The sequence below is a fragment of the Amphibalanus amphitrite genome, unplaced genomic scaffold (assembly GCF_019059575.1).
Source record: "Amphibalanus amphitrite isolate SeventyFive unplaced genomic scaffold, NRLGWU_Aamphi_draft 000154F_arrow, whole genome shotgun sequence".
NCBI classification, from domain to species: Eukaryota; Metazoa; Arthropoda; class Thecostraca; order Balanomorpha; family Balanidae; genus Amphibalanus; species Amphibalanus amphitrite.
Window position 1 is genome coordinate 168,618 of NW_024881649.1, and position 24,419 is coordinate 193,036.

General features: G+C 49.8%; 1 protein-coding gene across 4 annotated transcripts; it reads left to right on the forward strand.

Annotated features, from left to right (window-relative positions):
• Nucleotides 1–393: 393 nt before the first annotated feature.
• LOC122383087 (serine/arginine repetitive matrix protein 1-like) lies at nt 394–23,965 on the forward strand. 4 transcript variants are annotated; one of them, XM_043369206.1, is made up of 15 exons: nt 437–489; nt 7,422–7,989; nt 8,715–8,854; nt 9,431–9,505; nt 9,932–9,969; nt 10,906–11,024; nt 11,331–12,502; nt 12,789–12,923; nt 13,393–13,546; nt 14,456–15,336; nt 16,619–16,853; nt 17,690–17,843; nt 19,273–19,458; nt 20,321–20,470; nt 23,047–23,965. In XM_043369206.1, the coding sequence occupies exons 2-15, from the start codon at nt 7,501–7,503 to the stop codon at nt 23,172–23,174; spliced, it is 4,056 nt and encodes a 1,351-aa protein (XP_043225141.1). In that variant the 5' UTR covers nt 437–489; nt 7,422–7,500; the 3' UTR covers nt 23,175–23,965. The 4 variants fall into 4 exon arrangements, with proteins under 4 accessions (XP_043225143.1, XP_043225142.1, XP_043225140.1 ...); XM_043369208.1 differs by lacking the exon at nt 9,431–9,505 and having other exon boundaries at nt 394–489; XM_043369205.1 differs by having other exon boundaries at nt 422–489; nt 20,321–23,965.
• Nucleotides 23,966–24,419: the final 454 nt, after the last annotated feature.

A 24,419-nucleotide genomic window follows, 5' to 3' on the forward strand; every position in this document is an offset into this window, starting at 1 on the left:
TAAACGATGCTAGGGCCAGAAAGTCTTTCAAATGTGTCCCTGGATGGAATTACTATGTTTCTGACCTGTACAAAGAATCGAAAGACCTGTATCGACTTTGGCAAGAAGCAGGGAAACCTAAGCATGGCCCAGTGTTTGATGCCTACAGCAGAGGCAGGGCCAGGTGTAAGTATGCCATTCGTTTTGTTAAGAAAAATGAAAGTGTTCTGAGACGTGAAGCCATCGCCAAAAAGTTATGTGACAATGACTGTAAATGGAGAAGTCAAAGTTGTCGGAATTCTATCCCGATTGAAAGTATTTCACGATTCAACACTGAGAATCTGAATCACTTCGGCTCGGGCGGACCAAGATTACTTTATGGTGGGCCGATCATGAGAGAGGAATATTGATACCATATTTGTTTGGTAGCATCACTAAAAACAACTAAAGGAAACCGGTTTCAGTTGACAGGAAACGACTTGTTTTCAAACGGCTCTGTGTTGTCCCACGGTGAGGTCGTAGGTTGTTTTCATGTTTGTTAAGGTATTTTCAAGATTATGATAGGCTTATGGTAGTTTAAGGCGGTTATCAAGCTATTTACTTAATTCGGTATCGCGTTACAGCACATTTACCTCTGTCCTACAAATGTCACAGCTGCGTCATAGTTGGCATGTCATTTTTATTTGAACTTTTTGCATGGAAAATAGTAAATGGCCATGGTCGAATGGGGTAATATGGGTGAATGAGACAAAGAAGATCATTCATCATGCTTTTTTAAATCAAAATGAACTTATTGAACTTTGAGTCAGCCATGCAGTTGCCCCAGATTTCAAAGTGAAGCATGGCAATCTCGATGGTGTTTTCATCTGGGCCCTGTTCGCTCGCTGTTTTTATAGCAGTGTGCTCTCGGTTTTCCCCATATTAGGAAGTTATTGCTGGCACGGCTTGGCCTCTCGGCTCTCATTGGTCTAACGAATAGACCAATTGAATTCGACCAATGAGGAGCCAAGAAGCAGCAGCATGGTTGCAGCCTGCTGATATATAAACGGGGTGTGAACAGAGCTCTTGTTGGTGCTGTCAGTGCGGATGCACTACATGGTGTGTTTTGTGGTGTGAGTTTATTGCCAGACTTGAAAAATTCCATACACAGTGCCAAATACCCCAGGGACTCTCATGATCCAAAATTTTGAAGGTTTCATGACAAATAACAGGGAGACAGGGTGGAAAGCAAGCTGAAGGAGAAAGTTTTTTAGTCACACTCACAACTCACAAGCTTGGAGTTCTTTCTAATTGTAATTTTGTTTGTTTATTAGATCTTGAGGGTGCAAACAGACAAGGAGGTTACATAGGCGGCGGAATGGGGAGGGCACCGGGGCTGGGCACCATGCCCCCCTTTGAATTTGGTATTTTAACATTAGCCCTATGGCCTATGGGTGTTGCATGGAAAGAATGGGACCAAAAGTCGTCAGTGCCCCCATCCCTTAATTGAAGGTAGTTCATTTTAACAAATTATAAAAAATTGGTCAGAATTGTTAGATAGGTATCAAGGTTTTAGTGACGTCGCTGAGTTCTCAAATTTTGGCCAAAAATGGTGTATGTTAAAAAACAAAATTACAGAACAAACGTAGAGACATACTGTACATGGCATTAGACTGCCAATACAATGAACAATCAAATGGCTTGCATCGTTTTCCTATTATTGTTCTACATTTTCTAACATCTTAAACTGAATCGTGGTAATTTGTTATGACAACTTCATGACCATGAGGCATGGGCATGCATTTTTTATTGATCTTTTTTGACACAACAGTAACACACACTCATATGAGAAAATGAATGTAACCATTGTGTTCTACACCTAAAACTTCCTATCAAACATGCTTTATCTGCTGTATATACCAGTTTTGATTTTCAGTGATATATTTGGCGATTTTGAAATTATTTGAAGACCTGATTGACCTAACCTCAACAGTGACCCAATTTTGGAAACAAGGCCCATTGCTGGTCCCAGCTGGGTCCAAACGATTTTATTCTTTACAAATTTATGCTCTGGCACCTGAAATCTCTTAAATTTCCAGCTTCTGTGATGAAAACTGCTAATATTACATCTAAAACATGCAGTTATAGCATTTAGAGTACACATTTTATCCACTGTCACATTTAGTATGCCAAATATATGAATTTCCTGTTGAGTGCTCTAAAAACTGGCCGGTTCTCTGGACAGATTTTATTCTCCAGGACCAGGACCAACATTCACAATTCCAACATTGCCCTGACCTATGCTTGACTGACCCCTGCATGAATCTTATATTTGTGTGGCATTTCTATGAAGGATTGTACACAGTTCTGACCGAGTTTATGACAAGAGACGCCCAGTACGAGGCTTTAATCCTTGTTGTTGTTGTTGGTCCCTCTGTCTCACAGCTGAGACGTAGCCGTCCGGCTCTGTAGGGACCTGTGGGCGGCCCCCAGGGCCGCCACGATGGCGCCGCTCCGCACCTCTTCAAGGTCGGGGTTGATGGATCCCAGCAGTCGGTGTCGGGTGGCCATCAGGGCCGGGCAGCGCAGGAGGACATGCTGAGGGGTGTCCGCCTCCTCCCGGCAGACGGGGCAGAGCGCAGCCCTGCAGTGTTGATCGTCACACTGCTCGCACCCCGCCAGCTGGGAGGGCGCCAGCCCGACTCTGTGGCGCCACTGTGTAGAGCTGGTCCAGTGGCCGGCGCGGAGCTGGTGTACGTCCACCGCCGCCGACCGGTCTCCGCCGGCCACGGCCGGCGGGAGGCGGTCCCCGGTCAGTCGGCGGAACCAGCCGGCCGGCCAGGCTTGGATGGTCCGGGCCCTCGCCACTCTGGCGGCGGCCCGGTGGGCCGTCTGGACGTCGATGGGGGCTTGGTCCTGGGCGAGATTGCTGGCCTCCTTGGCGATCGAGTCCGCTCTCTCATTCCCCTCCAGTCCGCAGTGCGAGGGAACCCATTGCAGGTGGACCTGCCGGCCTCCCGCCGTCAGGCCCCGGAGGGCTCTCCAGATGGCCCCTCCCAGCGGGGAGTGCTGGGCGGCCGGGCCCTCTCGGAGTGCGGCAAGGGCGGACTGTGAGTCTGTGCAGATTACTACGGGGTCGTCTGCGTGAAGCGGATTCTCCAGAAGAAACGAGAGGGCGGTCAGGAGGGCGACCATTTCAGCCCGGAAGCTTGAACACAGGCGGCCCGCCGGGGCGCGGACCGATCGTTCCTCTCCGTCCGGCCACACGATCAGGGCTCCGGCGCCACCGTTCAGGACGCCGTCGGTGGCCGAGCCGTCGGTCCACACCCAGGTGGCGCACTGCGGGAGCGCCGCCAGGTGCTGGGATGCCGCATTTCTCTTCCAGGTGTCGCTGGCCGCGGTTGGGATGGCGGCTCCTATGTCGAGGCCGAAGGAAACCGTTGGTGACGGTTCCCATGGTGGATCCGGCAGGGGGAGGATGGGCTCGATCGGAGGGCAGATGCCCGCCGCTCTCCATGTCTCCTCGCCCACTCCTCTCCACCCTGTCACGGTGCTGAGGCGGGTAGGGACCTGGCTCTCCGCCACCTTCCGCAGCGGGTCTCCAGCCGGGAGGGCGCGCGCCTTGGCCAGTAGGCGCGCCGCCAGGGCCGTGCGTCGCTCGGCCACCGGGGCGAGGCCCGCCTCCGCCATTACGGCGTGTGCTGGAGTGGACCGGGGGCAGCCGGTTACCACTCTGGCGGCCTCGCGCATCTCCCTCTCCAGCAGCATGATATGGGACGGTGACGCAGCTGGGAGCCAGGCGGCGGCGGCGTGTTCCAGTGCGCCGCGGATGTAGCCGGAGGCGACGATGCGCAGCTGGCGCTCTTCCAGCCCCCACTCACGCCCGGTCAGCAGTCTGAGTTGGTTGGTTCGAGGTCGCACGCGCTGGCGGAGGCTGCGACAGTGGGCTCCGAAGTGGAGCAGTCGGTCCAGTGTGATTCCAAGCAGCTTCAGCTGGTCGCCCGCGACGACCGTCTCCCCTGCCACTTGGACGGAGCAGTTGACGGCGTCCCGGGCCCACTGCGACAGGACCAGCGCCTGAGTCTTCTGGCCGGCAACCACCATCTTGGAAGCGCGGGCCCACTTGACGAGCGCGTCCGCTGCCTGTTGTGCGCGTAGTTTGGCGACCTCGATGTTGTTGCCCGAGCACAGGGCCGCAGTGTCGTCGGCATAGAGGAACGCCGTGGTGCCAGGGGTCTTCTGGAGTTCCGCGGCGAGTGGGGCGGCCCATAACAAGAACAGGGCCGGGGACAGGACGCTGCCCTGAGGCAGGCCCGCCCTGTACACCCGCTCGCCGCTAGTTGCGCTCTGGAACTCCACTCGCGCTCGCCGGTCTCTTAGATACTGCCAGGTCCAGGCGTGGAAGCAGCGCGGGATCCCCAGTTCCATCAGGCGGACCCTGAGGAGTCGGTGGTCGACCGTGTCGTAGGCTCGGGCAAAGTCGAAGGCCAGGAGGACATACTTCTGAGCGCAGGTACCGTCAGGGGGGCTCTTGCCGCGAGACTTCGGTGCGTTCCATCCGTCTTGGACCTGTTGTACGAGGCGGCCGATGCTGTCTTCCACCGACCGCCTCTCTCGAAATCCCACCTGTTCTGGGGGGACCAGGCTGTCACGGTCGACGAGGTACCGAAGACTGGCTAGAATCAGCCTCTCGACGAGCTTGCTGAGATGGCTCGTCAGCGCGATGGGGCGGTAGCTGGCGATTCGTTGCTTGTCCTTCCCCGCCTTCGGGATGGGGATAATCCGGGCCTGCCTCCACTCCCTCGGCACCGAGCTCTCCAGCCAGGACGCGTTGATGGCTCTGAGCAGCGCTCGGCGAGCGACCGGACCCAGGTGAGTGAGGTGCTCGTTGCAGACGCCGTCTGGACCCGGAGCTTTTCTTCGATGAAGGCGTTGAAGTTGGTGGGAGAGTTCCGATTCGGAGAATGGCGCGCAGCAGCCCGTGCGGTGGTTACCGCACTCCTTGCATTGCGGGGACTGGAGTTCGCGCAGTCTCCTCTTGGCCGCTCTGTCCACCTTGGCCGACCTCACTTGGCGCGAGACGTGGGCGTAGGTGGCGTTGAACGCTTCCGCTTTCTCGCTGTCTGTGACCAGGAGGCGGTCTCCTTCAGTCATCGCCTGTCCGGGTCGGTGTTCGTCGCTGGCGCCCTCCCACTTCTTGAGGATCTTCGTGACTCTGCCCTGACTCTGCCCAGGCTTTAATCCTCGCCGGGCCAGGCGGTTGATGCAACCTTCCTAAGGTTTTTGCAAATAGCGTGCGCCGCCAAATTTGTCATACCCTCTTGGGCAACCTTTTGTCACATTCCCTGAAAATATCAGGTCTCTGTCATTTCAGGTCAGGTCACCAGGTCACCAAAGCTGGTACCAGGGTTTCGGAGTCGGAGTCGGAGTCGGAGTCGCCCGGAGTCGTGGCAAGCAGCCAGGAGTCGGAGTCGGAGTCGGAGTCGGTCCAGCTGCCTCGACTCCGACTCCGGAAAGTTAACTGAAGTTTAAATCCGTGCTATCACTTTTCAGTTGTTTTTAACCAGTGGCCCCATGGCAAAATTTGCTTCCGGCGATCACAAACAAGTTATTTTTTTCACACATCTTGTTTTTGTTTTCAAAAACTAACATTGCATCTTACAAATTTCAAGTTTTGTCATAATTTAGTAGGCAAGCATTTTATATTCGCGTTATAACTTCTACTATCAAGGGTCAAAGACTTAATGACAACTGTATATTTACTTTCTTCTTTTATCGCTCCAAAAAGTGCCTAACACAAACACAGACCGACATGATGGCGATGCCCGTGGTCATGACACGGCCACCTTCGTGCTTCTCGGCGGGTTTTCAAGCTGGCCGCCGGCCGCTAGTCTCTAAGGATTCAGCTGCGTCCACGTGGGAGAAATGGTGACCCGCATGAACGAAACCGGAACGATCTCCCGGTGCGCGTACATAGACCTAACATGGCGCGTCATATCACGCGGAATTTTGGCAGGCACCATTGCCCTTTGTATCAGACCCGGAGTCGGAGTCGGAGTCGGAGTCGGAGTCGATCAGGAGCCCGGAGTCGGAGTCGGAGTCGGAGTCGGAAGAGCACTACCACGACTCCGAAACCCTGGCTGGTACAATGTCAGAGTAAAATTGGACTATAATAGCGGCAACGGAATCGCTGGGCTTATCGTTAATAGCGTAACAACCGTAAGACTTAGGGCCACCAACTTTCAGACACAACTTGGGGCAGCCATTTGACACGTAACCTAGGAGTTTTGTGTTCCAGTGACCTCAGGTCAGGTCACAAGGTCACAAAAACCGGTACGTGGTCAAAATGGCACTCAAAATACGCTATTTTGTCGATGAAATCTAGAGTTGTCCATCGATTCGATTCAAACTGTCAGGATATGCTAATCTCACCGAGTTGTTTAACCTCCATCCAGGTTTTCATAGTTCGGGTGACCTGAGGTCATCTAAAGGTCATGACAAATTAAAAAAATTGTCTGAATTGCTCCAATCGTAAAAATATGCTCAATTCCAACATTTTTGTGTTGTTTTAGCTTCATTAGAGATGAATTCGGTGTTTGCTTGCTGAAAAAAGCACTTAGGCCAGGTCATCTGAGGTCAAAATTAGGTCAAACTACGTTTTTGCTAATAACTTCGCACACAATGAGGCTAGAGCTTCAAAAATGGTGTCATTGTATTCCTTGTGATCAGCCCAATCGAATGATATACGATTTGATGCAATTAGATTAACTTCAACTTGATTAATTAATTTAAGTTCACTTGAAAATTAGGAAAATTGTAAGCTTACTTAAACTTGTAACAAAGTTAACCGTTCGATGCGAACGCGGCACGGACGTGCTGAGTTTACTGGTTCTTTTATTTTTGCTCTATTAGATCAAAAGTTATAAGCGAACAACAACCCGGTTTACATAGCATATTTGACGAGGCTCTAGCTCGTTAATTTGGCGATAAGTTCGTTGTAGTGGTCTTCAGATATTTAGAGGGGATCATTTTGTAAATTGTTAAGCACCATTGGCATCTTTTGCAACATCACGGACGGAGATATAAGCTTGCAACAAACCCTATGTAAACCGCGTTAACGTTTGACCTGTTTTAACGATATTTTTACATTTATACCCCCCAAACCCCCCTAAATATTGACCTAAAGCAACCAAATTTCCACAGGGGCGAGATCTCCTATGGGCCCACCTGGTTTTCAGGTGTACCTATTTTGCAGATGGGATTTAAGGCTATTATCGCAATTGCCCCAACATTTTTTCTGTGTGTGTGGTGAGGAAAGGTGAGTATTTAGTATAAATGTAGCACATAGCTGCTATCCAATGGATGATAATTGAAAGCGAAACCATTGCTCCTCTCCCATGCTTTATACTTGGATGCAGTAAACACTAATAAAATGCCCACTTACATGTGACCTATTATTTCAGGTTCATTGAACTCTACAATACACAGTGCCACACTCTGCTGGTGCTCTAAGTAAGCTCAGTTTCCATTTTCCGCCAAGAGATGGCGTCTGACTCGGACTCCGAAGATGACCTGGAGGCGCTGCGCCTGGCGGCTCTACGCTCCAAGAAGTCTACGTCCCGCGCGGCTCCTGCGGCCGCGGCTGTCGTCCAGCCTCCGGCGGCTCCTGCGGCGCCTGTTGGTCTACCTATGGGGGTGGATCTCTCTCGTCCACCTCCCCTGCCGCTGCCTCCGGCAGTGCCTGTGATGGTGCAGCCGCACCAGTGGCCCGCGCATCACCCTCCACATCACCCTCCGCAACACATCCCACATCCTCACCCACACGGCCTACCACAGGCTCTTCCCCAAGGTCTACCACAGGCTCTTCCCCAGCCGGGCGGGTTTCCCCCGTACCTTCCCCCGGGTCTGGCGCCGATCCGTCCCTCCCTCCCGCCTGGGTCTCGACTGGGACAGAGGCAGGGGGATAGGTGGAGGAGGGGGCGGCACGGAGCGAGAGCAGGCAGAGGAGCGCAGCACCCCAGGATAGAGAGGGTGAGTGAGAGAGAGAGAGAGAGAGAGAGAGAGAGAGAGAGAGAGAGAGAGCTCGGGGAGTAAGAGAGCAGAGGGGCGGTCGGTGAGAGCAGGAAGGGAAAGGGAGAGAGCTTAGAGGGGACTGGGAGGAGGGAGGGAGGGAGAGCATAGATGAGGGGAGATCAGGAGAGTTGTTTGGTAAATTAGAGGAGAGTGGTGTTATAGTCCGATTTCTAAGCCTGTGTAATCGTTCAAAGTGCTGTAATGAAAAGCCCTCGCGAAACCTCCATACCTTCAACACTGGCGAGCTAAAAATTTCATCTTAATCTTGATCTTTCTTTCGGCTCTCTATTCATTGTAATACATAGCTCGACTCGTTCCTTACTTATTTGTGCACTGTAAGCGATCAGACTGGCTTTAAAAAAAAAAATCAAACTATATCAGTGCAGCCTGAAACAGCTGTATTCACGCAGTACCGGTACTAGAGTAGGAGTGGAGAAGTCCTGTACAAGTGTGTACAGGAAACATTTATAAACATTTTATAACAAACATTTATAAACAAACATTTATAAACAAGTCACCTAACCAATTGACCTGGGGAATGGACGAGGATGTCCATTGCTTCGGTGACTCAAATTTAGCAGTTCTTCCTCGGTCAGGGTTGATGGATCCACCGTTACTTCGCGCGGTACTTTTAAGACAGACTGTACGCTATGCTCGCTAAGCTCCCTCTCTCTCGTCCACAGCTGCCGGCGCCTCCGGTACGTCGTCCGGCCGGCTCGACATCCACGCTGATCTCCATCGTACCATTGGGTGGAGAGGATGGCACAGAGGACCCCGGGGACCGACCCGCACACAGGGGGCGGCGACGGCGGCGATCAGACGGGTGAGCACATAGCTTTCATTGCTTCCATCGCTTCTATTGTCCACCCCAGAGCTCTGTTCGGTCGCTGTTTTTATCAGCATGCTGTCGATAATTCTCCCATATGAGGAAGTTATTACTGGCGTTTCTTTGCCTCTCAATGGTCAAATGCATAGACCACGTGAATTTGACCAATGAGCAGCCAAGAAATAATAGCAGCATGCTCGCAGCCTGCTGCGACCGAGCAGCGCCAAGCTTCCATTTTCTATTGTCACTTGTGTCATTGTTATTTCCAACGCCTGAAATGTAGTCTTACATATCAGCCTTTTCCTTGATGAGCTTTATTATATATTGATGGAATATCGACTTTTCCTTGATGAGCTTTATTATATATTGATGGAATATCGACTCTGATGTTACTACCCTTTTCTTTCATAGCTAGCCTTCTCATGTCCTGACCGATGTCTTACATTGCAGCTTTTCCCTTACAATATCCTGACCGATGTCTTACATTGCAGCTTTTCCCTTACAATATCCTGACCAATGTCTTACACTGCAGCTTTTCCCTTACAATATCCTGACCGATGTCTTACATTGCAGCTTCTTTCCCTGGCGAACCTCAGCCTTTCGTCTCCTGAATCCCAGATATTTCATCCGTTACCAGGCTCGCCATAGGTCAGTTCATGTTTAGAGGGACTTATAAAGTAGCTTTAGATGTGTAGAGTAGTGTGTACCTCGCATCCTTTAGTGTAATGCGTAATTACGGCTGTTGTTATAGTTGGAGTGTTGCTTTGTTGATTGTTCAATGGAGGGCCTAAATATTTCATTCGTGTTTTTTTAGGTGAACAGGAAGTGGACTCCGTACAAAGTTTTCCTGAATATCGCGAAAGCTCATAAACGTCTCAGTCTTGATTTTGTCACATTCAGATTCTGGTTCATTTAGAAAGTGCTCAATACGGTTTGCGGATCATTTTTCACGGGCTCACAACGTCAGAATAAAATCACAAGGCAGTTCGTGGAATAACACAGGAGAAATGTCCTCGTTATTGTATTTGTTTGGCTCTCATTCGCGATTTTAACCTTGTTTTGCACACGTTTCAGACCAAATCAAGTACCTGAGAAGAGTGCAAACAAGAAAGGTAAGAACAGGGGAATTATCCAGTCTTTGGTCGCGGCTGGCCTACAGCAACCTGGGCCTCGTTTCATAAAGCGAGTCCGTAACTTACGCCGGTTTTTGGTCTTGTATTGCAAGTGCATGTGAAGCGATGACGATAGTTTGAATCGTTGAATTTATTTATCTTGCAAGCAAGAACAGGAGGGAGAAGAGGAAGTAAATTTATCGCTTCACAGGCGCTTGCAATACAAGCCCAAAAAACAGTGAAAGTTGCGGACTCGCTTTATGAAACGAGGCCCAGGTCGGGCCGTGGCAGTTATGAGTTGTGTCACCATCACGGCGTCGGGGGGGGGGGGGGCTACTACCGTCGTGGGGTCTTGCTCCTCTTGTTCCCGTTTTTTTTTTGTGCGCTATGTGTTGCCGTATGTTCTAAATTAGAATAACGAACTTGTCTAAAAGAACGTAAGAAAAAGCAAAAGTTTCATTGCTTAAACGTCATGTGGATTTTGAATGCATTTTTTTAATTTATTGTGTACAAATGTGTCTTAAGTGGTCGAGTTTTCTTGTGAAATCCTGCCACTCAAGATGTTTCTAGACTCTTCCCCAGTTTAATGTCAAAGAAACCTTGCCACTCTGTCACCAACAGCTCCCTTCCCTGTCGTTCGTTGTGTAAAGCCTGCCACTCTAACTATGTCTCTCGTCGTTGCAGTCGTTTGATGTGTAGAATTTGCCATTCTAACGGTGCCCTTCAGATCCCTTCCCCGTCGTTCGAAGTGTAAAACCTTCCACTCGAACAGTTTGTCCCTCGGCTCTCTTCCTCGTCTTTCGAAGTCGGATTTTTCCCTATCATTCGTTGTGTAAAACTGCCACTGTAACAGCTGTGCCCCGTTTCTGCAGTCGTTTGATGTGTAAAACCTGCCACTCTAGTCTCTAACTGTGCCTCGCTGCCCGCTGTTCCCAGAGAGCGCTAAGTTCGCCCGTATCGACAACTCCAACTCCGAAGAGGAAGAGGAGGAGGAAGAGATGACCAATGATGACGTCAGGGTGACGTCACAAGAGGTCGACTCAGCCGGCGATCAGGTGTGTTTGTGTGTTTGTTTGTTTGTTTGTTTGTGTTGTTTTTTAATGTCGTGTGCGACCGAGTGTCTGAACAGTGGTTTAACTGTGTATAGGTAGGTATAGGTCTAACTAACAGGAAAATTAGTATCTTAGAAGGTATGTACAGTTGTTCAGTTGTTCGGTTAGTAGGTATCGAATCGAACTAACACTTATTACACTTATTTGCGTGTTTGCCTCTTAAATTGCTAGCACGTCTATGTGCATGCCTACCATCTTTCTTTTTTCCTCGGAACGCATGTTAACTCCTTCGCCCATCCCTTTCGGCAGGGGACGAATGATGACGTCACTACAACTGCTGATGACGTCACCACGGCTGAAACCGATCTGAATGAACCAACCGTGAGAAGAAAATCATCCGGCTCCTCCACTCATGCCGACGCTGGCGCCGAAGCTGCTGTTGACACCGCCGGCAATGTTGATGACTATGCTGACAAAGATGCCGAAGATCTTTCCGCTACCCCTACCCGAGACGAGACATCCCCCGCTGATGTCGCTTCATCCGCCTCCACTCCTACACGTGACGAATCAGCAGCGCGACCCTCCGCGTCCGGGGAATCCCCGTGTGACGACTCGGCTGACCAATCAGGAGACGAATCGGACGCTGACGTCATTGATATGGGTCTGGGCGAGGACGATTTTGATAAGATGCTGGCAGAGTTTGAGGACTTCGTGGAGAATCCCGCGGATAAGGCAGAGGGGAAGAGGAAGAAGAGAAAAGAGCGGAGGAAGTCGCGATCGGAGGCGCCTGGTGGGGCTAAAGGGGATGGGGTGGGTGGGAGTTCTACACAACTGAGAGGGAACGAGGATAGGAGCAATGGGAGGACCGGCGCAACAGAGGCTGGGCGGAAGTCGCCTACTTCCGGTTTACAGAGAGACCGGAAGTCATCGGGTTCCGGTTCACAGAGAGAACGAAAGGCTTCCGGCTCCCAAAGAGACCGGAAATCACCTGTGTCTGGTTCTCAGAGGGAACGAAAGGCCTCTGGTTCTCAGAGGGACCGGAAGTCACCTATTTCCGGCTCCCAGAGGGACCGGAAGTCACCCATTTCCGGTTCCCAGAGAGACCGGAAGTCACCTATTTCCGGTCGTCATCCCTCTCCCATGCCGTCTCGCCGTCGCGCCATTTCTCCACCTCCCGCCAAGAGACCCGCCAGTCCGCCTCTTAGCCGCAGCGCAGGGTCACCGAAACGACCGGCCCTCAGCTCCCCGGCTCGCCGCAGCCCGCTCAGAGGCTACGGAGGCTCGCCCGCGCGGAGAAGCCCGGCTAGAGGCTATGGATCACCGGCACGCAGGAGTCCGCCAAGAGGCTACGGGAATTCGCCGGCAAGGAGGAGCCCGGTTCGAGGTTACGGGAGCTCACCGGTTCGTCGGAGTCCGGGCAGAGGCTATGGATCGCCTCTGAGGAGGTCACCATCGCCTGTGAAAACTGCTCTCCGGGACAGGTGAGTTCGTGGTGTTATGTGAGATCGGTAGAATTGTCTCGGTATTTGTTGTGAGCGTATTGGGTCTGATAGGAATAGACGAGTGATGATGGGACTTATGTATGATGATGTGATGTCGACATGCAATGATGTGATGATGAGCTGAGACATTTTCTGTCTCAATTTTTACCTCTTTATTTGATTTGACCTCTCTACTTGCGTCAGGTTCACAGCGATTCGTTTTACAACTGATACCCACAGGTCGCCACCTCTGTCCTCCGTTCTAACCCTCATTCTGTCGCCACAGATCACCAGCGCCGCCGCCGCGGCCGCTGCCCCTCACCCAGGAGGAGTTTATCAGGAGGATGAGACTGGGCCTGCCCCTGAGGGACGGCTCCCCGTCACCGCCGCCGACTGCCGGGAGGCGGGGCTCCAGGTCCAGGTGAGGGAGCGAGGGTGTGTTTTAATGGCGTGCGGGGTCGGTGGGCTGCCGTACACTAACTCGCGCAATCAATACGGGAGGAGTACAGGTTGTATTATTTTTGTACATCTCTTGCCTATTACATGATTCCCTATTCAGTAATAAACACGGTATTGTTGAATCTTTTGGCCACACTGCTGGACTTCATTCACTTGCACCAACTCTCGCTCGCTCACCTAACCCCCTCTCTCTCTCTCTCTCTCTCTCTCTCTCTCTCTCTCTCTCTCTCTCTCTCTCTCTCTCTCTCTCTCTCTCTCTCTCTCTCTCTCTCTCTCTCTCTCCCTCTCTCTCTCTCTCTCTCTCTCTCTCTCTCTCTCTCTCTCTCTCTCTCTCTCTCTCTCTCTCTCTCTCTCTCTCTCTCTCTCTCTCTCTCTCTCTCTCTCTCTCTCTCTCTCTCTCTCTCTCTCTCTCTCTCCCCCCCCACCCACAGGTCTCGCTCTCCACTCCGCCGCCGGCGCAGTCTGTCACCCCCTCCTCAGGGCGGACGGAGAATTCGTACACCGAGTCTCAGTCCGGAGAGGCGGAGGCCTGGCGCGGCGGCGCCGCTTAGACAGCCCATACAGCAGAGAGGAGGCTTCAGACGGGTGAGAGGGGATGGGGAGAGAATGGAGACAGGTAGAGAAAGGGAGGAGGAGGGAGACAGATGTGTGAGAAAGAGAGAGGGAGGGAAGGAAGGAAGGAAGGAAGGAAGGAAAGAGAGAGGGAGGCATAGATGTGTGAGAATTAGGAAGGACGAAACGGGAGAAAAAAACTGTGAGAGGCAATACAGTAGCAGAGAGGAGGGCTTAGATGGGTGAGAGGGAAGGGGATGGAGAGAGGCAGGGAGGAAGGGAAAGGGAAAGACATGGAATTGGAAGGGAAAGGGCTTGATCACACTGTGTTAGTAAGGGGAAGGCTACGGTTTCAGCTCAGTACACAATGGTATTGGTCAGTGTGAAGTAACGTGATTTGTTTACGACAAACTGGCCCGCCGAATGTGTCACACCACCACACTTTTCTGCTCACACTAGAGGTGCAAAATGTGGACCCGAGGACCCGGTCCAAAGAACCAGTCTGGACCCATATGGGTCCAGACCGGTTCCTGGGAATTTTCTGACGGGTCCAACCGGGTCCTTCCATAAACCATACATAGTGGACACTACATATGATTGCAAAATATGAAGTGAATGGAAAAAAAACATTTGCTCATGTACGTTTCTTTGCACACTGTACTGCTCATGAATATTTCCCAGTGGGAAAAATGCTGTGTATCATGATGCAACTAATGATACCTACAAATAGTTTATATTAATTGACTTTTGGGGAACGGGTTCAACTGGTTCCGATTCCAACGTAGACCGGGTCCAACTGGTTCCAGAAACATCCAGTCGGGTCTGGTTTGAGTCTGATTACCTAAATTTTCACCTTTTGCCACCTCTAGCTCACACCACCACTGTAAGTCACTAGAGTAGACCACTCACCCCCCCCCCCCCCCCCCCCGCCGCCTCCCCCAGGGTGCCGGCGCCGCCGCTCGTCCCGCTCGCCGCAGCGTCTCGCCCCCCGGCGCCACCGTCGGCCGTCGAGCCGCCCGCGGCGGTCTGTCCCGACGGCAATGGGAGGAGCTCCAGATGGAGCAGTGGAGAGCCAGAAGACGTCAGGAGGCAGGAGACACAGGAGCAGGAGGCGAGGATATGCGGCAGACCCTGGAGGAGGCCAGGAGGCTGGATCAGGAGCGCCGGATGCTTGATCAGGAGAGGAGGAGATTGGAGGGGGAGCAGGGTCAACAAAGGATGCAGGACGGTGGCAGGAGGTGGAATGAGGATAGCAGGAGGAATGAAGATACGAGAAGAGGTGAAGATTCACGTAGAAATGACAATACAAGAAGGAGTGAAGATACACGGAGGAATGACGATACAAGAAGGAATGAAGATGCACGGAGGAATGAGGATACGAGGAGGACTGAGGACAACACTAGGAGGAATGAGGACACGCGCCGGTTTAACGACAGGAGGGTGGACGACGCGAGGAAAAGGTTAGATGAGCGGAGGAAGCCCGATGAGGACAGGAGGAGGACTGATGAGGACAGGAGGAGGACTGATGAGGACAGGAGACCATTGGAGGACGCTAGGAGGAGGCTGGAGGACAGGAGGAATGACGACAGAAGAGGAGGCGATAAGAGGACGGAAGATAGGAGAGTTGATGAGGATAGGAACCGTAGGGAGGATGATAGGAGGCGGTCGGAGGAGAGAAGAAAACAGGAGGAAGAGAGGAGGAAAAAGGAAGAGGAGGATAAGAGGAAGGAGGATGAAAAGAGAAGGAAAGAGGAGGAGAAGAGGAAGAAGGAGGAAGAGGAGGAGGCCCGGAGACAGGCAGAGTTCGAAGAGCGACTCAAAGGGTGGGTAAAACTTGGTGTCCAGCACCTTTCAGCCTTCGCTAAATGAGATACTGGTTCAGCTGTTTAGTGGCTTAGGAGCCAAGATAGTGTGTATAGAGCAAGGTACTCATAGCAAGATAGCTTCCAATGTATATATGATGTTTTGAGACTGAAGTCGTTTAACCCTCGCCCGTAAACGGCGATCTGCCACCTTCGCCCATGCAGGGGGGGGGTTGGTGCGACCCCCCCCCCCCTGGCGTTTGAAAACGGAGCGTCGTAGAGCTTAGCGGAAAAGACCAACGGATTGCTCTCGCCGAGATCTCGCGATTGGTGGTATATTTTTTGGTCCTAGGTCAACATTTGACCTACTTTTGACCGGTCAAAGGTCAAATTTTCTGAAATATAGACTTTTTTCAACTTTCCGCGGCGATTGCGGCAAAACGGTGGGAGATATCGACTTGAAACCTTCACTATCGTGTTCCTTGATCAATTCTCTATCGTTTGGTATGTATTTCGTTTCCCTAGCTCTAAAAATGGCGCGTTGGGAGCGCCGGAAGTCGGCAAGGTCACAGTCGGCGGCAGAAATTCGAAAAATCAAAATTTAAATTTTTGAAATCTGATTGTATTTTTGGATTTGGAAGGTCCATTTGCTCCCTATAGAAGCTAATATTGCTGCATATTCCCATTGAGGTGACAAGAATTAGCAAAATAGTGGTTCGGGCGCTTTTCAAAAATAGTACCGGACGCTGTTCCTCTTGTGACGTCATAGCTCCGTGACCTGACCTGACCCGGTCAAGTTTCTTATACCATATGATAGCCAATACTTGCCCCAACATGCATGGGAAGTTTCATCACGATCCATCAACCGATGTCCGTACCACCGGCAGGAAACCTCGGGCGTTAGCACTCAGTTTGTGAAAATCCGGCCGGAGGCTGTTCCCTTTGTGACGTCATAACTCCGTGACCTGACATGACCCGGTCAAATTTTTTTATCAAAAGATGCGCAAGGTTTGCCCCATAAGGTACCCAAAATTTGGTGGCGCTGCGCGCCGCCGTTTTTGCACTATTTCCGAAAAACCTCAGGGGGGGGTTGCACCAACCCCCCCCCCCCCTACATGGGCGAGGGTTAAGGAAATTTTTGCTATTCGATTGGTAGTAAAGTCAATGAAATGAACCGAGTTCACTATATTAATGAGCTCAAAACTGAAATCCTTTTATTTTACCTAGACGAGACGAACTGTAACTGCACTCACGTAAAAATGTTGATATATCTCTAATTTTACCTCCCCTCCTCCCTGTCCAGGTTATCCAGCGAGGACCGTGAGCGCGTGATGAGACGGCGACAGAAGTTTGAACGCAACAACCCGGTAGTGGTCAAACCGCAGAAGATTCGACTCCGAGACAACGCCGCCGCGCCTGCCCCCGCGGCAGCGGCAGCTCCGGACCCTACAGCGGCGGCTGACGAAACGACAACGACGGCGACAGTTGGGAGGGCGGGAAAGAGGAAGAGAAAGAAGGAAGCCATGCTCAACGCAAAGGTTTGTTGACTATGTGCCTTATCGTCTATCGAGCAATATCGGGGGGAGCAATGGCCAGTCGGTTACACTGTGATATCTTAAAAATGTGAAGAAACGGCAGTGTGTTAGGCGTTAGCCAACTTTTTGGGTTTGCTTAACGGTAATTTGCCCAGTTGATGTTGAGAAAGTCCTTTGGATATGTCTGAATATGCTGTCATATGTGTTTGTGTCAGTGTAGTGTGGGAGTGATCTTGGGTTTTGGTTTTAGTAGGAAGCCTGCGGTTTTAAGCTAAGCTCGGTATGATGGCAGTGTGTGGGGTTCATATTTGACTTCCCGGCTTTGTTTATTGTGGAGCATTATAAGGCAGTTCGTATATAAACCGACAATGCATGACTACAATGATACTTCGTTGAAACTTGGTCAACTTGTATGCGGTCCCAGCAAAGACCATGAACTCTTTCTAAAATCCACCTTGCAATCCTTTTCATGCAAAACTGCACCTTCGGTGAATAATTTTCCCTTCAGCTCTGATACCACATTCCCACTAAAGCCTGCAGTACTAGTCATGGCGTCACTATCCGTACTAGAGATACCAATCGGATACCAACTTTTTTGTATACCGATACCAAACCGATACCAACCTGGTGTTTGGTACATCAAGGCTTTTGCACTTGGTATTTTGTTGGTATTATGACTCCTCACTTCGTACAAGAGACTGTAAATTTGGTAAAACGTTGGTATTTCGCTGATAATCCCAAGTTGGTTTCGGTATTTTTCCATTGGTATTGCTGGTATTTGTTTTGGTATAGGTATCCCGATTTTCCGTAAATGACGTCATAATCCATACGCCCCGCAGCGTCAGCTGAGTCGCCGAGAGTCGGCCGGCGACGCACTGGATCTGGGGCTGGATGACGACTTGCTGGAGATGGAGAGGGAGCTGGATGATCTGGACTCGCCCCCCACCGCCGGCCCGGCCTTTAGTGGAGCGGCCAGCACAGCCGGGACCAAAGGTGGGTCTGCGTCTGAAGGCTGTTCAGCGTGTTGAAGGCCGTAGCAGCTACGGTGTGCTGCTCTTGTTGGTCTTTTGGGCGCCGATGACCACTGTAGTCCGGGCGCCCAAAAACCGCAATTCATCATCATCATCATCTTGTTGGTCTTTGGTAGCTCATCAGTTACTCTAAAGTGACGGTGATTTTCCGTGAATGTGCTCATGGTTCAGTCTTGTGTCAAGTTGTTGGTTCCATTGCTTGCAGCTTTTCTTCTTGTCGTCTTTTTTGTTGTACTGCACAAGATAATGCGTTAATTTATCCTGCTGTTATCGATGAAAAGTAAAACTCATGTTAAGATCGTGAAAAGCTGGTGATAGAATCTCGCCTGCAGCTGGTCTCATAATCTTACGTAGGGGAGACCCGGGAGGTATGGGCCCCCTGGAGGTATGGGCCATCGCAGTTTTGAAGAAGTGTTGCGTGTTTTTACACATTTGACCGCGTAAACTGGTAGCAGCCATTCCGTTATACAACCCACGTGATTTTCAAAATCTTCCTCAGTCTTCTTTGGCAATGAGCGGTGATAAAGCGTTTTTGCCCTCTTCGAGTAAAATACTGTACATACAGGAAATCTGTGATAATTTTGAACCAGGCTCGTTTTATGATGCCAGACCAATGCTAACATTAAAATTAAAGCATGCAGCTTAAGGCTGGATAGACAATTTGAAGCTTTCTTGCAAGATTATGAGCTGAGATGCTACGCAAATTCTGGCGTCCTTACCGGGAGGTTCGGGCCACCCACCCCCGTTGATCATAAATCAATAAAAAGATGCTTTCATGGAGTGTCATCTTCAATAAGTTTTATTTTTGTCGCGCAAGGTTGAAAATTTAGCTTCAAATTTCATTCCAACAGAAAAATATTATATATTTTATTTCATGATGCATGATTGAGTTTACCAAAATACATATGTGCCCAAGTGACCTCCATGAAGTAAGCTGTTCGCCGCTTATGCGGTTCCTGGGCTTTAAGAGAGATCAAGGTAGACACCAGCTACGAGTATTGTTCTCATTGTCTAGAAAAGGATATGAAACATGGCACCGGCCCATGCCTCCCGGGCCATGGCCCATACCTCCCGGTGCATTTTAATGGATCGAAAAAGCGCATGATTTATTAAAAGTTATCTCGAGACAAAATAGTTGATCCCAGATGCCTAATAACAGGCACACTTTGCAGGCGAAAGGCAATTTCACGTGCACAGAGTGAAAAACCGGGTGCAGCCACTGCCCACTGGAAGAAAATTGCCTTTTCACAAAACCGGCCCATACCTACCTCCCGGGTCTCCCCTATCCCTTCAGTCATTATTTCGCTGAGCCAGGCTCTTGAGAATAAAACTCACATCGAATATCATCTCATCTGACATAACACTGACCCTGCCCCCCCCCCCCCCCTCAGCCGATGCTGGCGGTAGTTCGTCTGACCGCCGGCCGGCCGGCCGACCCCGGGAGAGAGCACGGAGCAGGGAGAGAGGGAGGAGGAGAGCAGAGGGAGGAGGAGACGGCGGCAGGCGGGTGGTGGTCGTCGGCAGAGTAACGGAGACCGGCCAGCAGGAGAAGAGCAAGGAGTCCAGCGAAACGACCGGTGAGCCAAATAAGCAGATGAAAGTGTAGAATAATTGGTGAACTTTTCCTCGGATAAAGAAATATTAAAAGGGGGATGTGAGGTATTATATTCTAGTCAGTGAATTTTTGCCCACAGGGCATCATCATACAAGCATTCAGCATTCAGCAACATTATTCAAGCATGAAAGGAAGAGAATTATTTAGGGGGATCCAGTCTAGTGTTTTGCTTTCGGGGAGAAGTTCAACTCATAGCTGCTTGTTCCGGCGAAAAAGCTGTCGAATGGGGGAAACGTGGTCGATGATTTGGGCCCAGAGAGAGAGAAATGAGCGGAGGGCTTGGCCACGTCATTTTGTCATGAACCTTGGGACGTCCGTCGTTTAGGTATTCTGCCTCAGAAGTGACTATATTCAGGTGACGTTGTTTTATTTGTTTTCTGTTTTGTTGGGTTAGGTCCTATGGGTCTGACAAGACCATTTCAGAGCCGGAAGGGTGATAGGAATTGTCATCCTAGTCACTAGTGAGTCACCGGGACTGATCCCATCCAGTGGATAGGCCGCCCAGCCCCCCAAGCACTCTTTGCACCCGACTACTGGTGTGCTTTCTTGGAAGCAGCAGTGCCGCGGCTCCAAGGGAGCAGCCCGCATGAGATAAAGTTACCTGTCCAGCCCGGATCAGGGGTTACGGCGTGGAGGAGAAGGATTTGACTGTCCTGAGGATAGATTAAACGACGGAACAGGGCAGGTGAAATTCATAGCTTTCGCCTTTCGTGATTGGCTCACGGTATATAATGGCCGTCACGTTTTTTTTTTTCAATCGTGTTTAGCCTTGCCCTGCAGTGCACCTACCTCAAACTAACACTGTTTCCTATGTTCCCCGGTAGATGTCTCTGCCGTCCGTCCGACGTCGTCCGTCTTCTCGCGTCTGGGCGCCGGAAAATCTCAGAACAAACCTTCAACATCCGACTCCGGCGGCGGGCGACGCAAGCTCAAGTTGAAACGGGGCACAAGAGATGGCGCCACCGACACCGGAGGTGAGCCACAACGCACGCCTCTGTTTTCAGAGTGTGGAGACTCGACGGAAGGCGTCGCTACCGTCGGAGCTACGACTATGAAGGCACGGCTTGGGAAGAAACGGGGGAGAACTTTGAATGTGATGGGTATTCTGTGATGTTTGTAAAATGCCTGTGATTGTTTTTTTTTTTAAGTGTGTGAAGAGCTGCAAATATTTATTAAGCAGCTCTGGTCTCTCAGAGCAGTAGAGGTGGATAAGGTAGATTTTTTACCATTTTACTCCCTTGCCATTCTATATAAGACATGGAATTATGTCATTCTAAGATTCCATATCGCGATGGCGAAGGTTACGCCATTTTTAGCAGCCGTTTTGCTTGATATCGTAGTTCCCAAATAATGAGCATTCATCCAGCGTTATAAATGGATGCGTTTGATCTCTTATTCATTCGGATCTGGTTATAAGATCTGCTTTATCAGGCATATTCCTTGCTTTTGGGGCTTATGTTACTGTTCTGTTTCTTGTTTTATCTCTTATAACTGCATAATCTGGTCATTTTACCAGTGTACAAAGTGATGCTATATCGTGTTATCGTATCTTATCGTATAATCGCGTGTCGTATTTCGTACATCGTACTCTTCCGCTTTGGGAGGCCTACCGCTTATACCATAAACAGAGTTCAAAAAGCTGGTCAAAAGCTATGCAGTTAACACCTAAAAAATACTAACAGTGCATTGTTATCCAGTATCAAATATCAAAATAACCTAAGCGCTGTACAGAACACGTATAATGTTTAAAAAATTGTGGTGTGTTTTATACGTTCCTTTATGCCACATGCTATGGAAACGTCTGGATGTCGGGCTTTACAAGTTATGTGCCATCGGCGCCATATTCGTCTAGTCTTGAGCTAAGTTCCGCCTGTGGCTGTCGATTATGAAGCTGCCGCTGATCTCTTATCAGCTAATCAGCGTGCCATGTCAAGGATCTCTTGCTCTAGACAGCATTTCAGATCTTGTTCCACGTTTATGAAATAGGCGGTTTTATGTTCGATTTGTCGAAACACATCAAATGTGTCTGAAAGACATCGCATGTTTTGATGGAACTGACCATAATATAACGTTATCACCATAATATAACAATAGTGTTGTTGTCTTTTGTTGCTGTTGTTTTTTGCATGATTGTAGAATGTATTGTCTATCTGAACTTATTGATGTGTATCTGATTTTCGTGCAATTTTTTATTCAATGTGTGCCATAAAATGACTGATTTCCCATCAGCAATCTATCATCGAAAGCACTATAATCATAGATATGTTGTTATCAGTATCATGGAAGGAATATGTGTATCGTACACACTGACTACCGTCCATATCTTGCATATAGTTGTATCTCTGAAATCTGAATCCGCGCCCACTCCACATACTGAATATGTGCCTTTCAATGTGATTCCAATGTCACATGTGATACACTGTTATGTTATTGATAATGAGCGTGTTCGAGGCTGTGATGGTCGTTGCGCTGTTCGTATATGCGCGTTGTGTCGTAGATCGAAGCCATTCTACCTCTGTGCCGTTTGGCATGCTCCGCCCGCCTCTGAAACTGTACTGTGTTTTTCTGTCTATTGTATCCTTTACTGTGTATCGCTGGCCTGCTTACTATAGTCTGGCAAACATAAGACAGGACGGATTTAAAGTGCAACGGTTACTGATGCACGTGTCTCTATATCACTTCCTATACGCCCGAGAGGATTATCCTCAATATTGTAGTTTCAAATCTCAAATATTCTTTAGTCTAAATATCAAATCTACTCTCAAGCATATGTGCGTTCTCCAAAGATCCATGCACGTATGAAGTGTTTTAAGGCGCTTCAGTTCTGTTCTTTCTGGCGTTTGCCGGGCTATAGTCCCTCTAGCACTCAAATCCCGCATGCATCCTGATGGCCGTTACTTTGCTGTTATAATATGTATACTTCCCGTGTAGGGTATTTACCACAGGAAAGAGTCGATGGCAGTCGGACGATCACGCCCGACCGGCCATTGGATATTTCATCGGTTGTCATGGTGACGGAGCCGACTCGGAAATCCCGGCACGGTAACTCTGCACTACGCCGTAGTGCATTCCGACAAATGCACTACGATGGTAACCTCAATGTAGTGGATTTTGTGGTAATGCACTACGATATGAAGTGCTGTGCGATTAGTGATATGTTTTCCTTCATGAAACTGCTCGTCGTTTTACAGCTTCTGATGACTTATCGAACCCTCAGGGATTCAATATTTTCTGCCAGCAAAGAATCCACATAAGGTCTTTGTATTACTTTGTTCAAATTCCCTCCCTAGTATTCTGTCTTTCACAGGTCGACTATGTGTCCATTGGAGGCGGCTGATGTAGCTAGCTCTGTCAGATGTATTTGCCTTTTCTCTACAGGTGTGATTGTTTGAAGGCTGACCTCGCCAATATTTGGCATGCATTTTTACACGACATTTTACAGACGGTGCATTTGGATTTTGGAAGCAGTCTCGATTCCCCTACCCGGAGTTCGTTCTGTAATCTGTATCGACCCCATTTGACCGTGCCATGTTTGTCTTTGTCGCGTTAGGCCGCGCCGTCACTGCCGCCACTGCGCCAGATCCGCTCGAAAGCCACCTGCGCAAAATTCGCGCCAGAAACGCCGCCATTGTGCGCCGCACACAAGAGGTGGCCAAAGATAAGCACCTCTATGGCTGAACGCCCGCCCGCCTCCGCCGAGCCGGCGAGTCGCCTGCCATCTGCCGGCCGACGGCACAAGCTGAGGTTACTCAGCCGTCCGCTGGAGCGCTGATGTGCACACACCGACCTGCTGTACAATGAGAGGTGGGGTTGGTCGCAGAATATTGTACACGTGTGTATTTTGGCGATTTTCGGTTTGTCATGTGAATGTTGAGCGTGTTCTTGGCGGTCATAAGTGGTTCCTGATGAATGTTTAACGATTATTTAGGCGATTTTCTTGTCAATTTGCAACTGTTTGGCTGATATTTGGCGGAATTTTGGCGGTGTGAGCGGATTTGTTCGTTTTTTGGCGCGGTGTTGGGCGAAGTGGCAAATGTTTGGCGATATTGTTGGTGTAGGTATCTTGCGGTTTCGTTTGGGGGGGGGAAGGGGGTCGTGCCTGATAAACGATTGCTGGAAAATAAGCCGGTTTTCATGAAAACGTTACCGGTTTTCTTATATAGACATCACTGGTTTGTCTTTTTTCATTCACGCGTCTTTCAGATGTGTCGATGGAACTGGTTTCTATTCAGTCATTAATGTACTACAATTTGACAAATTGTCAAACACTTGGCAGATTTGTGTGAATTGTATCGATATCCGAAGCAGTGTTTTGTTTTCTTTAAAAAAGGTGATTTGGACGTGTTGTGTTCTTTGCCTATCTGATCCCAGATATTGGCCTTTCTCATAGTGTGAATGGATGATCGACCTGTCTGAAAACATTGCGAATATATATTCGATATTGTGAATATATGTACAAACAAGCCAAATACCTTTTTATTTTGTGATTATGTGGCGGTTTCACACGCACGAAGGAGTTTCGTAAGTTTACGCTACAAAAGCTCGGGTCGGCCGGAGCGGGCGGGCGGGGCGGCGGTCGCTGCGGGTGCGGCGCGGGCGTGCGTGCGGTGAGGTGATCCGACTCGGGCGATAGCATTAAGAGCCGAAAGGTGCTGCGATTTAGGCAAAATGCTTTTGCACCTATTGGCGATCATTGCTTTTGTACGTGTCTTGCTAAACGAAATAAAGTTATTCTATCTATCTATCTATCTAGCTATCTAAGCATACTCAAACGCACTTGCAGACGGACATTAAATGTATTTATTCGTGATATCTCCTTCCAAGTACCACACGGGTCACGGATGAAATTTCAGTATTTTTGGGGGGGAACCGGTCGGGTGAACCAGCGCATTGATATGCTGAAGTCGATATGCAACCACGGAC